General features: G+C 43.6%; 1 protein-coding gene across 1 annotated transcript in view; it reads left to right on the top strand.

Annotated features, from left to right (window-relative positions):
* The first annotated feature begins 8,837 nt into the window (after positions 1 to 8,837).
* Positions 8,838 to 13,851, top strand: part of GJA5 (gap junction protein alpha 5) — a 37,470-nt gene continuing 32,456 nt past the window's right edge. Inside the window, exon 1 of the mRNA XM_090059520.1 lies at positions 8,838 to 8,913. Within this exon, the coding sequence (XP_089915646.1) occupies positions 8,911 to 8,913 (3 nt within the window). The 5' untranslated portion in view covers positions 8,838 to 8,910. The remainder of the gene's footprint in view (positions 8,914 to 13,851) is intronic.

Here is a 13,851-nt window from a genome sequence, read left to right as displayed (position 1 = left end):
GTCCATGTGCTGGCTTCTAGTGATAACATTGTGTGCTAGATTGGCACACGGTCCACTTGGAATCATAATTGGAAAGGCTTCATGCTCAGACCCAACGTTTGCATTCAGATCCCAGTTTGCTCATAGGCCCAAAGTGCTATTGCATCTCTTGCCTGAGCTCCTCCCCTTAATTTCCTTATCCCACTCCCAAGGGGACACTTTGGCTCTCTTCCACCATGTTGGCACTGGATTGGTATACAAGTGCCCATTGTGTTTTCTTGGGAAATTATATTAAAGAAGGTAATCGCATTTGCTACCATGAAAGGCCCAGATCCTCAGCTGATGTTTATCAACCAAACTCCACAGACCTTGATGTAAGTCCATTTACAGCAGCGACAGATCTAGCTTATGGTTGCAAAACTCTTTTCATCTCTTCCAATCTGTTTTCTGATATATATAACTTTCAGGAACACAGTTCTTTGAAGCTTATATCTTTTTCAAACTTGACCTCTGCGAAAGTTGAAGCTTGTGGGAAAGATTTAAGCAAAAATCCATTAGCCATTCTTGAGTTACAAAAATTCAAGTTTTAAAAAAAATAATCTTCCACTGAGCATGCTCAGTGAGCATCTAGTGCAACTTTTGTCTAAGAAAGCCTCACCCATTTCCAGATGACATTAGCAAGTAACTGGAATACTGATCTGCAGCTCAGATGACTTGAGTCCAGAGCACAGATTACAAGGCCAGAGAGCACCACAGCAATAATTCACTTTGGTCTTTTGCATAATGTGGGCCATAGGACACACCTAGATGCATCCCTTCAAATTAGAAGCTAGGACTGGCAGTCTATAGTTGCACAGTACCTTCCACAGTGGAGCTTCTCTGTCCTATTGTAACAATGGTCTTCTGGCCTGACCAGAACATATACAAGAGTTAGAGCTCTCATGTCGCTGATGTGAATATTTGCATGAGAGAGACTGGCATGTCTACACCAGATGCTACTGCGCAGTAGCAATGAGCTACTGCGCGGTAGCTCATTGCTACAGTGCAGTAGCATTGTCAGGAGCATTGGGGAAAAAACGTGCGGCAATGGTACTGAGTAATACAGGTTACTGCTCAGTAATTTAGTACTTGCTTATGCAACCTGCATAAGGTTCCTTATGCAAGTACTAAATGACTGCACAGGAACAATTGCGCAGCCCGCTGCTCGTGTAGACACAGCTACTGTGAATGTGTCAGAGAAACATATACCCCAAAATAACTCTGGCCAAAGAGTTTCCAATCTAAGACCCTGATGCTGCAAAGACTTATGCACACACTTTACCTTTACCTGGGGCCACTCATAGTACATATGATTAAATATGTTTCAGTCTGCAGCATCTGTGCCTAAAAAGACAAGCAGAAGACAAATGGAGCGACACAGTGAGAGAATCAGATACCTATAATTGCAAATCCAGAACTGCATCTACATTTTTTTCAATTTTGTGATTACAAAAACCCCATAAATACTGGGTTAGAATTCTTGGCTCCTAATTGATCAAAACTGAACAAAATAGACTTTCAAAATTACGAGTCAGCAAAAATATGGGTTTCTGTCCCCAATGTGGAAGAAGTACAGCTAAGAATATTGCAGTGCACTTGACTACAAACTATATCCCACAATGGGTGGAAGGCAACATGATTACCTGTAGCTACAAAACAATTCCTTGTTGTTCAGATTAATAGTGGACAAGGTTAGAATTTAATTTCAGCAAACAAGGTCACTCAGGAAATGATGTGCACAAGGGGTTCTGCACCAGGGGCAGGGTCACAAAAAGGAATGAGCTCCTGAAACTTTTTCCAGCTGCACCATGGGGTCAGAGATGGTGCATCTACATCTGACACTAATAGCACAGTAGCCTAGTAATAATACTGCACAGTAGTGTGTCACAGCACAAACAGCACAGTATTATTAGGCTACTGCACAGTAGCATCACTTTAAAAGTGTTCACCGGTGCTACTGTGCAGTAACTCTGGTTACTGCACATTTATTTAGTGCTTGATTATACAAGTACCAAATTAAATGCACAGTAACCACTGCACATTAATGAACATGTAGTCAGGCCAAGTATGAAAGAAGATGGGAAGAGCTGGTTTATCCTAATTAATCAAAAGTTCTGTAACCATAAGCCTTGTGGGAAAGAGCTTTCTCCTAACAAGATTGCCAGTACTTCCCCTGTTTGAGCTAGAAGTAGTAAGAAAACCTGTCTCCCAGAAGGTTAGGTTTAAATGTTGAATGACAGGTTGAGAGGGCAGGCAGCTCTCATGTCATCCAAACTGGTTCACCTGCCCCTAGGTCAGATCACATACCACAGAAGGAGCCAGCGTATCTAAGACCACACTGGTTTGGCATTTCTAACAGGTGGCAATTTAGGCTGCTGTATTAAGTGGGGTTACATGGTGTAACAGTAGCCACTGGAGTCAGTAGATAGCAACCCCTGCCATGTGACCAGTAACAGTGGCTCAACTCATTGGGACCAGACAGTAAAGAGCAATGACTTTAGCAGCACTCTTGTGTCTCCACACATTTAGGCTATGTTTGCACTGCTGCCAGAAGTGTGGTTGCAGGATATTTGGGTATAGACCCACCCAAGTTTGCTTTAATCTCACTAGCTTAGGTCCTAAAACCTATGTTGGCTGTGACTTCACTACTTCTAAAATCCCAGGGTTCTGGGCAAGTTTTATAAGCCTGTGCCACTCCTTTGCCATCACAACTTCACTGCTCATGGAACCGAAGCTAACTCAACTGACACCAGCTCAGGTGTGCCCATACAGTCTCTACACAAACCTCTGACTGCATGGTTGAAATGGCCTGAGCAGTTGAACATCCTAAAATGTGCTAGGGGGTGTGGAAGCATAACAGCCTACAGATCCATTTAAAACATCCGGGCTATAACTGTTTTGTAGAAACATGGACCCCACAATGAAAGATCCACCCTAGAGAACCTGTACCAGGTTAGGGAAATAGAAACACATTCATATCTGTAACTGCCATGGAGTTTTGCTCTTATTCAGTTTGGTGGACCTTTTCATAGCAGCACTTTGAGACACTCTTTGTACTGTAAGTGCTGCAGGCAAGGTACTCAGCCTGTAACCTCAGATCTACCATACCCCAGATTCAGCATTTCTGGGATGTGTTTAATGGCTGGCACTTTCAGTGTATGTGGTTTGCTGCTATCTGAAGGAATGTCTGTATCTATTTGCTTCTTCCCTTCTAGCTGTCTTCCATTTCATCCTTTTTCCACACTCCTTGTTCCCACATTCCCGCCGCCTTCTCTTTCTGCCGCTCTCCATTTCTGTCTCCCATTCCTTTTCTAGGTGTTACCCCAAAAATTCATCTCATGAAACATCCATCTCATGATGTTCATTCTCTTGGATCATCCTCACCAGCAGCGCCAGACTTCTAGCCCCCCTCTAGCTGGTGCCACACGAATGCACATTTCAGTAAAATTAGACTTCAGGGACAAATGGATGTCTCCTCATTACTGCCAGATGCTTGTTGCTCAACACTGTGATGGGACTGGATATAGCTTGATGTCCACAAAGACCTCTGGAATCTGAAATGTGTTCTCCTTCCATTTTCAGGGCAAACAGCTGAAGAGATGAGGAATTCTTCCTCCCCCACAACAATCTCTTCTCTCACCCTTACAAAAATCCTGGCCCTACGGATATCAACCTTACCTCTAGACCTTACAGCTCAGCAAATGCACTATCATATAGCCCAGTGTTTACACAGGCCATGCAATCTGAGCTCCCATCTATATCTGAGGGGATGATTAATGTCTAAGGGGACTTGGGACCCGACCTTCCTCACAGCCACAAGGCATTTTTGGAAGGAAAGGCTGAGTCAGAAAGGCTTGTTAAACCCTTTGATCATCTAAACCTCTACTTACCAAATGCCTATCAGCACCCTATCTATAAACTCAGTAATCCTCAGTTATGGGATCCCTCCTTGCTATAGTAGCAGTTGTTATAGGCTTATTCATTTATTCCTAATTCCAGCTATCCTCCCTGCTACACTATGCGTGCATGTACACATCATCCTATGTCGCCATAGTGACACTATGTTGCTGTAGTGCATCACTGCAGCGACATTGGTTGACATGGGCCTACACATGACTGGCAGCTACTTTGCTGTAGCGGCACGCTCCCCCATTTTAGCACGCTGCTACAACAAAGTAGCAGTGAAAACTAACCATATGCCATGTGCATGGCACAGTAACAACATGGCCATAGGGCAACATATAAATGCACCCTACCACACCTTCAATAGTTCCAGTTATTTGTTCCCCAGTAACACTCACCTCCATCCCGTGGTGACGCAGTACTGTCTCTACTTACTATCCTCCTCCTCATACTACCAGTACATCCCAATTCAGCAGCATTCACGGGTTCAGACCACCATTTTGAAACACATCACTTGTCAACCCTTAGTTGCTACCAATAGTAGACACCAGCTCACAGTGTTCCATCTTCTCTCATGAGTCCCTGGAGTCTCCTCCGAGCAACCATATACATATTGAAAGCCACACAAACAATTCCCCTGACCCTGACCTCCCTCAGGAAGTCTAACTTATGACTCCTTGCTTTGGCAGGCAACCCATTCATGCCTGGCATTTCAGTCTGTCTTGTGGCCAGAGTATTCCCTCTGGAGCTTGTGTGAGGCTATCCTTCAGTTCCAAATGAACTACAATGCCTTAAAGAAGCCAACTAGTCAGAAATGCTGAGAAAAGTGATGTGACTTGAGTCCTGCCCCTCTCAGGGATGTGGTGCCTATATCCAGGCTGCAGAGAGGTGTCTATCTCTACTCACAATTCACAGCCCTGCACTCTAGTGTGACAACAGGCACTGAAGCCACCTTTTCTCAAAGCATATGTCAAGTAGTGGTGGTGGCAGGGGTCATGTCCCCCCTTTACTTCAACCATCTTTACAGCAGAGGATGGAACCCAGGATCCACCTTAATCACTAGGATACTATCACACACTCTCTCTTTCTTTGATGCAAAGAATATTTTATTGCTAAAGACAAAATGAAACAGGTTCAACAGGAAGAATTCAAAAAGTCCCTGACCTGCCATACTGCATGGCAGCACCCTTCAGAGGGATGGGAGAAGTCGATGAAGCCAGTGAAATCTCTCCATAAAAGGAGGGTACAGAACTCAGATACTTCACCTTCTGGTCCTGACATGTAAAGCTAAACAGGGTCACCTCCAGCTGTGCTTTCTTTCCAATATGCTTGGAGAACACATGTGGATCTGGCCCTGCAGGTGAGACAGGAGGAGGAATGTATGGTCTGTAGAAGCCAACAGGCCAAGATGCAAGGTAAGTCCCACACTGTTCGGGATTCAGGCATCACTTGATGTGAATTGAAGCAGACCTTTAGGCACTGAGGCAACTTTACTTACTGAAACTTTAGACCTCTATGGACTTTACACACCTCAAGTATTAGGCAGCAGCTGATCAAAGGTTTTAAGGATCTACATTTTGGATTTAGATGCTCACAACATCAGGCCAGTAGAATTGAATGCCCAAGCCCTTTGGTGGATCTCACTATTCATGAACTAAGGGAGTTTTAAGCGGAGCATGGGGGAAGGGATGAAGATGAAAATGGAAAGGTAAAAACAGAGGAACTGTAGTGAGCTCAGGAAAACTGTCCCTAGTAGAAAAGAAAATAGGAGGCACTAAGATATAAGATATAGCCATGGAATGGGTCATACAGAGTTTATGAAATGGAGCTGAGCATTTTGAAACTGATGCAGAAGACAAGAGAAAGCCATTGAAGGGGTTTGAAGAAGGAAGAGTGACATGACAAGAGCAGCAGGACTTGAGATGGAGTGTAGAAAGGTGAGGTGATCAGTTGGACTACCAATGGAAAGACTGAGAAGCGTTGAAGAAAGATGCCTGAAGAATAGGTGAGGTTTTGACTGATAAAGATAAAGAGGCAATGTCAGATTTTGGAGATGACACAGAGAAAGTTTGAATAGGATTTCGGCAGGGTGGATTGGGGCAAGGCTAGGGTATGATGCCATATTTTGTAAACCTGGCTATTACAATCATGGAACATGGTGGAAATCTGATGGAGGTAGGGAGGGGCAGAGTTGTGAAGAAGCCCAGTTTTCACCATACTGATCTTAAGATGTTGGCAGGACACGGTGCAGGAGAAGCTAGTGGAGATGGAAGGCCAGTAGGGTGCATGAGCAGAGGGAAAAGAAAAGGTCTAGGCTAATCTGAAAGACATTGGATTGGAGAGCAGCAACTACCAGGAAGGATGCTGAGGGTGTAAAAAGACAAACAGGAACAAAACTATATGTTGGAAAGGGCCAAGGGTGAAACTGAAGGGAGAAAACAGTATTGGAAGCAGAACAAAAATCAAAGACAAGGAGAAACATGAGACCTTAAACTTAACCTGGTGAGAGGAGTTTTGGGATATTTGCCATACTGCAAGGGACCCAAGGGAGAATTAGAGGATAAGAAGCAGGGCAGCAAGATCAGACAGCACACAGTGGGATCCTAAGCTACTTCATTTTTTGTAAGGTCTACAGGACCTGGCTCTTACCTGATCTACATTCAATACAGTGATGTCTACATGTATGGTGCTATTACAGGGAAGCTCAGTAGGGAAGGCAGGCTGAGCCATAAGAGACAAGAGCCCCCCTGTAAGATTTGAAAATCATAACCAGGGGGAGGGGGTCTCTGATTTTATTATGGCATTGTGAGGGGCAGTCCAATTTTTTTTTGCAGACCCCATCCCCACAAGAGTCAAAGTGTAATTCGAACCCTGGTGCTATTTAAATTATTTGGAATCATAAACGGTAAGTGGATAAGACAGTGCAGAGTTGGCATGGAGAAAAACAGATGCAGATAGTATTATTCGAACTAGATGGAAAATTTAAGTACTGATGTAACAAAATTTAAAGATTTCATACTGATTTAACTGAAATTTTCAGTGTAAAATTGTTATAATATTTCATTTCTGTAAAGTCAAAGCATGTTGTTCTGACTGTTGTTTAGACACAACTAAACTACACTAGCTGAAATTCTGAAGTGGCTAGGAAGTGCTTTGATATCATAAAAATCAAAAGTCTTTGACCGCTTTGCAGCAAACTCTTGAAATAAGATATTTTTATCTTCCCAAGATACATTATTTCAGAAATTTTGTTTAGCAGAATGTTTAAAAAATTACTTTTGGTCACTTATTTGGGAAAAAAATGACTTGTCTAAATGTCAGAATTTCCCTCAAAATGGAAATTTGGATTGTCTACCAGCTCTAATTATTCTGTAACGTGTAGCCAAGTGTTTTCTTTAGTGTCTAGGCTATGCACAGAGGTTTATGATCCTGATGCTGCTATGAAGCTAATGAGCCTACTCCTTCAATTCTGTGGAGGTTTGTGCTTTTAAGAACAACCACTCGGGTTCTAAATCCCTGCAAAAGCCTGACTGAGAGATATCAATATAAGTGGCATTCTGCATCAAAGAACTGAATTGCTGTGAACCCAGCCAGAAAGGCTGGGTAACAATGACATATTTAAAACGAAAAAATCTTTTCAGCTTGGGCACACAATATGTTTAATCCAGGATAACTTGTCTTTATAAAAATGTAGAGTGGATATATAATGTACAGCCCTGCACCATACTGTAATTCACTGCACCCCTTTGGAAAGCGGCAAGTTACTGGTTGCACCAGAATACCAAACACGTGTCTACTCTCCTAGTTTATTTCATTCAGGGATAACCTTTTGCTCAGTACCTCCCTGTCATCTAATGGTCAGTTGGCTTGGGAGAACTAGTCATATGTCCCCTCTATGACAGCACATTTACTGGCAAGTGAAATTGGGAGCAAATTACCCCATAGTGGTCATGTCATGTCTACACAAGATATTTTACTGTACAGTAGACTAATGTACTGCACAGTAAAGCATCATTGTCTACATATGCAGGTGCTTACTGTGCAGTGAATTAATCTACTGAGCAGTAATTTTACTACCTGCATATGCACACAATTACTACCAGGTGTGCCTATACATGCAATGAATGCTATCTAGTCTTCACGCATATGCAGGTAGTAAATTTACAGCACAGTAAAGCCAAATAGCATTAATTGCACATGTAGATGCACCCACTAGTAATTGTGTTCTGTGTCCAAACACTCAGGGACACAAAGTTAAAGTTCCAAAGATACACCCAGCTTCTCAAGACCTTAAAAATTACAGAAATAAGAAGTTCTAGGAAAAGATTTGTACATTTTCTTCCACTTCCCTATTACCTGCAGCTCTAATCAATAATACATCTCAAGACTCTCTACAGCTTACATTCCCACCTTCAGTGGCTACCAGAAAGCAATGTATACCCCAACCTCATCAAACTTCCCCTCAAACACTGAACCTTTACCACAGCCTCCTGGGCCTCTCTACAGTCTTATTACCAACCCAGTCCATCCGGTATTCCATGCATTTGGAAAGCTCTTCTGCCATAATACTGACCCAGGTGATAGCTATTTCCTTGTTACCATGAGTAGATCGGGGTCCCATCCTGGTGGCTGTCTGGAGCTGGTTCAGTCTCTTGTACACTGAAGCATTCTCAGTAGGCTCGGTCAGGAGATTATGCCTAGCATGGTATTTTATCAGAACCGCTATGAGGTGACTGCAGAGATGATAAGGAAGCGTTAAAAGTCAACGAGGTGCCTCTGACAAGGACTGCAGTTGTGCTCACGCGTCCCCACCAGTCATGTGTGTCCTGATGCTGTGCAGTCCAGTGCTGCTCCTGCCAGCTGCTGCTCAGCCTTCTGTATGCAACCCAACTCTTGCCAGATCATTTCCAATAGGACTGCAGCAGCAGCAACAGCAACAACTTCTGCTCTAGGCCTCCGAGAGATGAGATCCTGGCGGGGTCACATTCTATGGTAAGTAGAAAGGAGACTTTTAATTTCTCAGACAAAACAGGATCATCATTGCCTTTGTTTTAACTCCTAAAAACTGCCATCCAAATGACCGACCGGGTGTCTCAGTGACAGCTGTCCCAGGTGACCTGGAGCTGTGTGAAGCTGAGTGTCCCCTCAGATAGGATGCTTCTCATTCCACTCACAAAGATTAGTACTAATTGACTCACTTCTGGGGTACTTCCTTCATCCCTTGTGATTCTAGGACTACACTCATATTTAAAATCCTTCCCAGCCTATCGAGGTCCATGTCCAGCTAGTGTTCAGAGAAGCTTGATAAAAGTTCTTGTAATTAACTTACCAGAGTTGCATGGGTCTCACCATCATCCCCTGCTGGATTGACACTGCATCTCAAAGGCTCCATCAGGTAATGTAGACTCCTCTTATTCCAATATTATTTCTGTGCTTTTGAAACAGGTAGATCTGGGCTCTCTCTATCCTTGCTGTCAGCAAACAGGTTATATGGCCTGTGTGCTGTATGGTGGCAGCAGCAAAGACCTATGTGACCACAGATTTGTTACCCTGCTTTAATAAAACTGAACCTTGGGAGCTCAATGATAATTTTTTTCCACCTAGGTACAGACAGCAGCTTAGCGCTGCCCTTACTCTTAGCTCAGCCTGGGAAGAGGCTTCCCACTTTTCGCCCTGGTGGAAACCCCATTGACAGCCCTGTGTGGACTGGGCTCTGTGTATGTGTATGTGTATGACAGAGAGTGAGACATTCAGACAGACCAACAATTTGCAATCTCTATAATGCAACTTTGTTCTAGGAGTACCCAAGAGCAGCATCAGCCTGTGGCTTTTCCCAAATCCCCTAGTCAGACTATAAAGGGAGCATGCGCAATAATGTTATAAAAGATACCAGGCTACTTTAAGTGGTGCAGGTGCCATCTGAGCATGACCTGAAATGCCTACAATTTTTATGCATATTTATTTTCTCCCAAACATAGCAAAGGCACTAGTCCTAAATGCAGATCATATCCCTGCCCATTTGTCCACTGCCAACTTCATCCATTTTTCCTGGAGCCTTAAATGAAAAAGATATCATCAAGCCAAAAGGGGGGGGGGGGGCGGGGAGGGGGCCTCAGGGCACGGAGGGACTGCTAAACATGGCACAGAAGATGGCAGATGGGTGGATCAGAGGCAGAAGGCTGATTGGTGAGACTGTACCTGTCTATTCTTCACCCTCTCCCTGGCTCAGAGGCCACTGCAACAGCCTTTACAGTTGTACTGCTAGCATGCAGCTAGTGTCCTCCTGAGCAGGACTTCAGCAGGCTGCAAATAAAGGATTTGCAAGCCACCTCGCCTTTGTCCTTTAACAGGTGCCTGTATGAACCTCTCCCTGTTTCTCCCTCTCTCTCCACCCAAATACATTGACAAGCACCAGCTAAGGAAACAGAGACCTGTCACTGACCAAACAACCAACCCAGCCAACCCACAAAGCTTCACTTATACCTTTACATAGCCAGTAATTACCATTTATGTTCCTTGAAACAGGCCTTTGCCATGCTAATTTCCTCCCATCTTTGATGTTAGAACTGGCCAATCAAAGAGCTTGGACGGGGGAGGGAAGGGGATCATGAATAGGGCATTTGTTTGGTAGAATGTTTTTCATGCTTCCCTGGCTACTCCTGCAGAATGGTGTTCAAAACATGGCTAGCAGCAGTGGGCCACATGCACAGGCAAGCTTCTACATTGCCATGCTTTTGCCTCTGCAATACTAACTAGATATCATCCCTATCCTTAGGGTCCTCACTAAGACCTTCTTTCTGAGTATCCCTAGGGAGTAAAGTGCCACAAGGTTGGCTGTGGGGGTATACAGAGGGCACATTTACACATTCAGTAATGCATTATAGTTACTGTGCATTGAATTTAGTACTTGTATAATCAAGTACTAAATTAATGTACAGTAATGGTCATTGCTGTGCAGTAGCACAAGTGCACACCATTTTAATGATGCTACTGAGCCAAATAATACTACACAGTAGCGTATTAGCACTGTTTCTGCTGTGATGCACTACTGCACAGTATTATTAGGCTACTGTGCAGTTAGGATCCTGTGTAGATGTGACCAGAATGTATAACTGAATAAGAAGAGGGTGCATAAGCAAACACATTACAAAGGCCTCACAGGAAGTTGAAGGTGAACGTAGGGAGGGGCTATGTGGCTCCAAAGGAAGGCAAGGACAGGTCATCACTGGTTGCCCTAGCCAAGTAATTAGTCTGGCAAATCAGCAATAGTTCTTGTTAAAATTGAGAACCATAGGACTCTGAGCTTCCCCAGTTTGCCAGTCCTGTAGCTATTTTTGTATTCTGCCTAGCAATGCAGTAGCTGAGCACCTACACCCTAGCTTTTAGCCCAAGTGCTCCCCTTTCCAGGTGTCAGCTTCTCATTTATCTCTGTGATAGCTCTGTGTGACCCTCAAGAGAGTTTGGAGCTTTGGCTGGATTTGGACACGTACCCTGAATCCCAAACATTCCTCTCAATTCACTCTAGCTTTTTATTCTGGGAACAGGCTGCTTCACTACTGTTTCCTGGTTTTGTCTGAGATAGACACATCTCAAATGTAGCCTCTCTGAGGTTATCTGCTCCCAGCCCTAAACAGGACCAGAAAGAACATAAGCCTTGAATATTTTCCCCCAAAATGAGTACAAGCAGTGAATCTAATTTATGTCAAATCTCAGAAAGTTCAAATTCAGGTGGGGGTGAAGATTAGGTCAGTTTTTATCTTGCGTCTACATACCCAAGCTCAGTCCATACAATGCATTCCAATTCTCAGCTCCAAGGGTTTCTGCCTACCTCAGGGCCAGAATTCCCTATACATGGACTTGAAGGGTGCATCTACACATGCATTAATGTGCTTTATTTAATGCGCATTGAATCTAGTACCTCCATTGTGATGCACTAGAAAAGTGTGCACTAGTACCTCCACTGTGATGCACCTCCATTGTGTACTAGGAAATTGGCATTAGTCTACATTAATGCATATTAACTAAAGAGCATGGGGCATTTATACATATACTTTTTTTGCAGCAATGTGCCAGAGATCCATTGCTTCAGACCAGATTTGATTAATTGAGTCTGTTCCACACACAAGCTGAGGTGAACTGCACTGTGCTGCGTGTAGTTGTACAAGTGGCGAAATGCACTTCAGAGCACAAAAAATGGTGGTGGTGTACTAAAGCACTTCTGAGCTGTTTTATTTCAAAAGTGTGCCACAGCCATTTTCTCAGTGCTGACGTGCATTTTTCTGCTTATACAACTGCATGAGTCGCAGCACCGGGCAATTTTCAAAGCACCCAGCGCTGCAATGCATGCATGTGTAAAAATGCCCACGGTTGTTAAGTGATATTTAATGCACGTTATCCTATTTTAATGTGCTTTAGCAAAAGTGCACAGTTTTTAAGTGATACTTTAATTTGCATTAAAATAGGTTAATGTGCATTAAAGCACAGGTGTACATGCGCCATTAATTTTCAGCAAAACAAAGGAGCCATGGATTAGCCAGATGCCTGGAGCTCCTTCCACTGAAGCAGGTAGCCTGCTGTGGATGTTTTCAACTCCCTTGTGCAGGCTTTTGTATAAAGCTCTAGAGTTTACTCAGGTGCAGCAATTGCACGTGTAAATGTGCAGTTACTAAACTGCACATTTACACGTGCAATTGCACCAAGGACTAAATTAGACCTGGCCAGTCCTCAGGGCTGAGGAGCTTTAAAGATGGGGTAAAGCTGGCAGCCTCCCCCTTTGGCTATAGTACTGACTGCAGCTAAGCTAGACCCAAGAAACCAAGCCAAAGTATCTTGCTTAGTTTGCTTAAATTGAGTATTAATTTTGTCAGTTCTCCAAAAGTTTGTTGGAAACCAAGTTGTCCTAGTGCCCTCCTGGGGCTCGAGGTCTCCTGGAAACATTCTTCCATGGACAAATTTGCTAGGATTTCATATCCACATTCCTGCCTTTCCCTCTGACCATTTTAGGACCAATCACTTTTATATCAGCCCACATGGAAACAGGAGGGTGGGGGACTAGGTTTTTCTCTCCATGAGGTCATAAGAAAGTGTTAGAGTGATGTTGTAGCCAGGATGGTCAAGGAATGATACAAGAGGCAAGGATTTCATAAAAGTTCATAAGAAAGAAAAGAAAGAGCAAAGTCTGGTAGGTTCATGTCATCTGAGGAATCCCTTTCAAACCAGTCCCCAGTTTGTCCAAACTGTAGCAAATCCTACTGAGTTTAAAGCCCTGGCTAACAAACCACAGCTTTCCTTCACTGGTAGACACTAGAGCAGAGATATAGACAGCCAAAATGTGATAGGGGGAGGGGACAGGCAAAGAGACGGTTCCTGTGTGTGTTCTTGCCTTAAAGATAAAAATTAACATCAATCAAATGAAAAACCAGCAACAATGCAAGAGCCTTAAAGAGGCCCAAGCTGCTACCTGACTCAGTGTCTAGGCAGGATATTGATTAGAGAGGCTATTCTTTACTGCTCAACTATTGTTTAACACTGGCCTGCTTCATGACAACACCAGGCGTGGGAATACAGCAGCTTTGGTGTTAAAAAGTGCTTTCATCACCATGTCAAGTGTAAGGGTCTCTGTACCCATGGGAACAGAAAACGATAGGACTGATAAGGAGAGAGAGTCATTGGAGCAGACAGCCTCATTGTGGGAATGGCATGTACATCTGATGCCAAACAAACACCTCCTACATACTTTACACAATTTAGTTCATCGGCTGTCTAACATCCCCAAACGAGCTGTGTTTTCATCTTCCAACCAGTCAGGCAAACTTGGTTAATGATCTTCCAGAAAAGAGCTCAGAACTGAAGAGTTGCTATATACTAATAACATCTGAACTTCTCTTCAGAAGGAAGAGCTAAATATGGGTATCTCTGCACCACAACTTC

Source organism: Crocodylus siamensis, chromosome 1, assembly GCF_052110815.1.
Source record: "Crocodylus siamensis isolate JL-2025a chromosome 1, ASM5211081v1, whole genome shotgun sequence".
Taxonomy (NCBI): domain Eukaryota; kingdom Metazoa; phylum Chordata; order Crocodylia; family Crocodylidae; genus Crocodylus; species Crocodylus siamensis.
The sequence above is the reverse complement of the archived record's forward strand: the minus strand, read 5'-3'. Positions and strand labels throughout refer to the sequence as shown.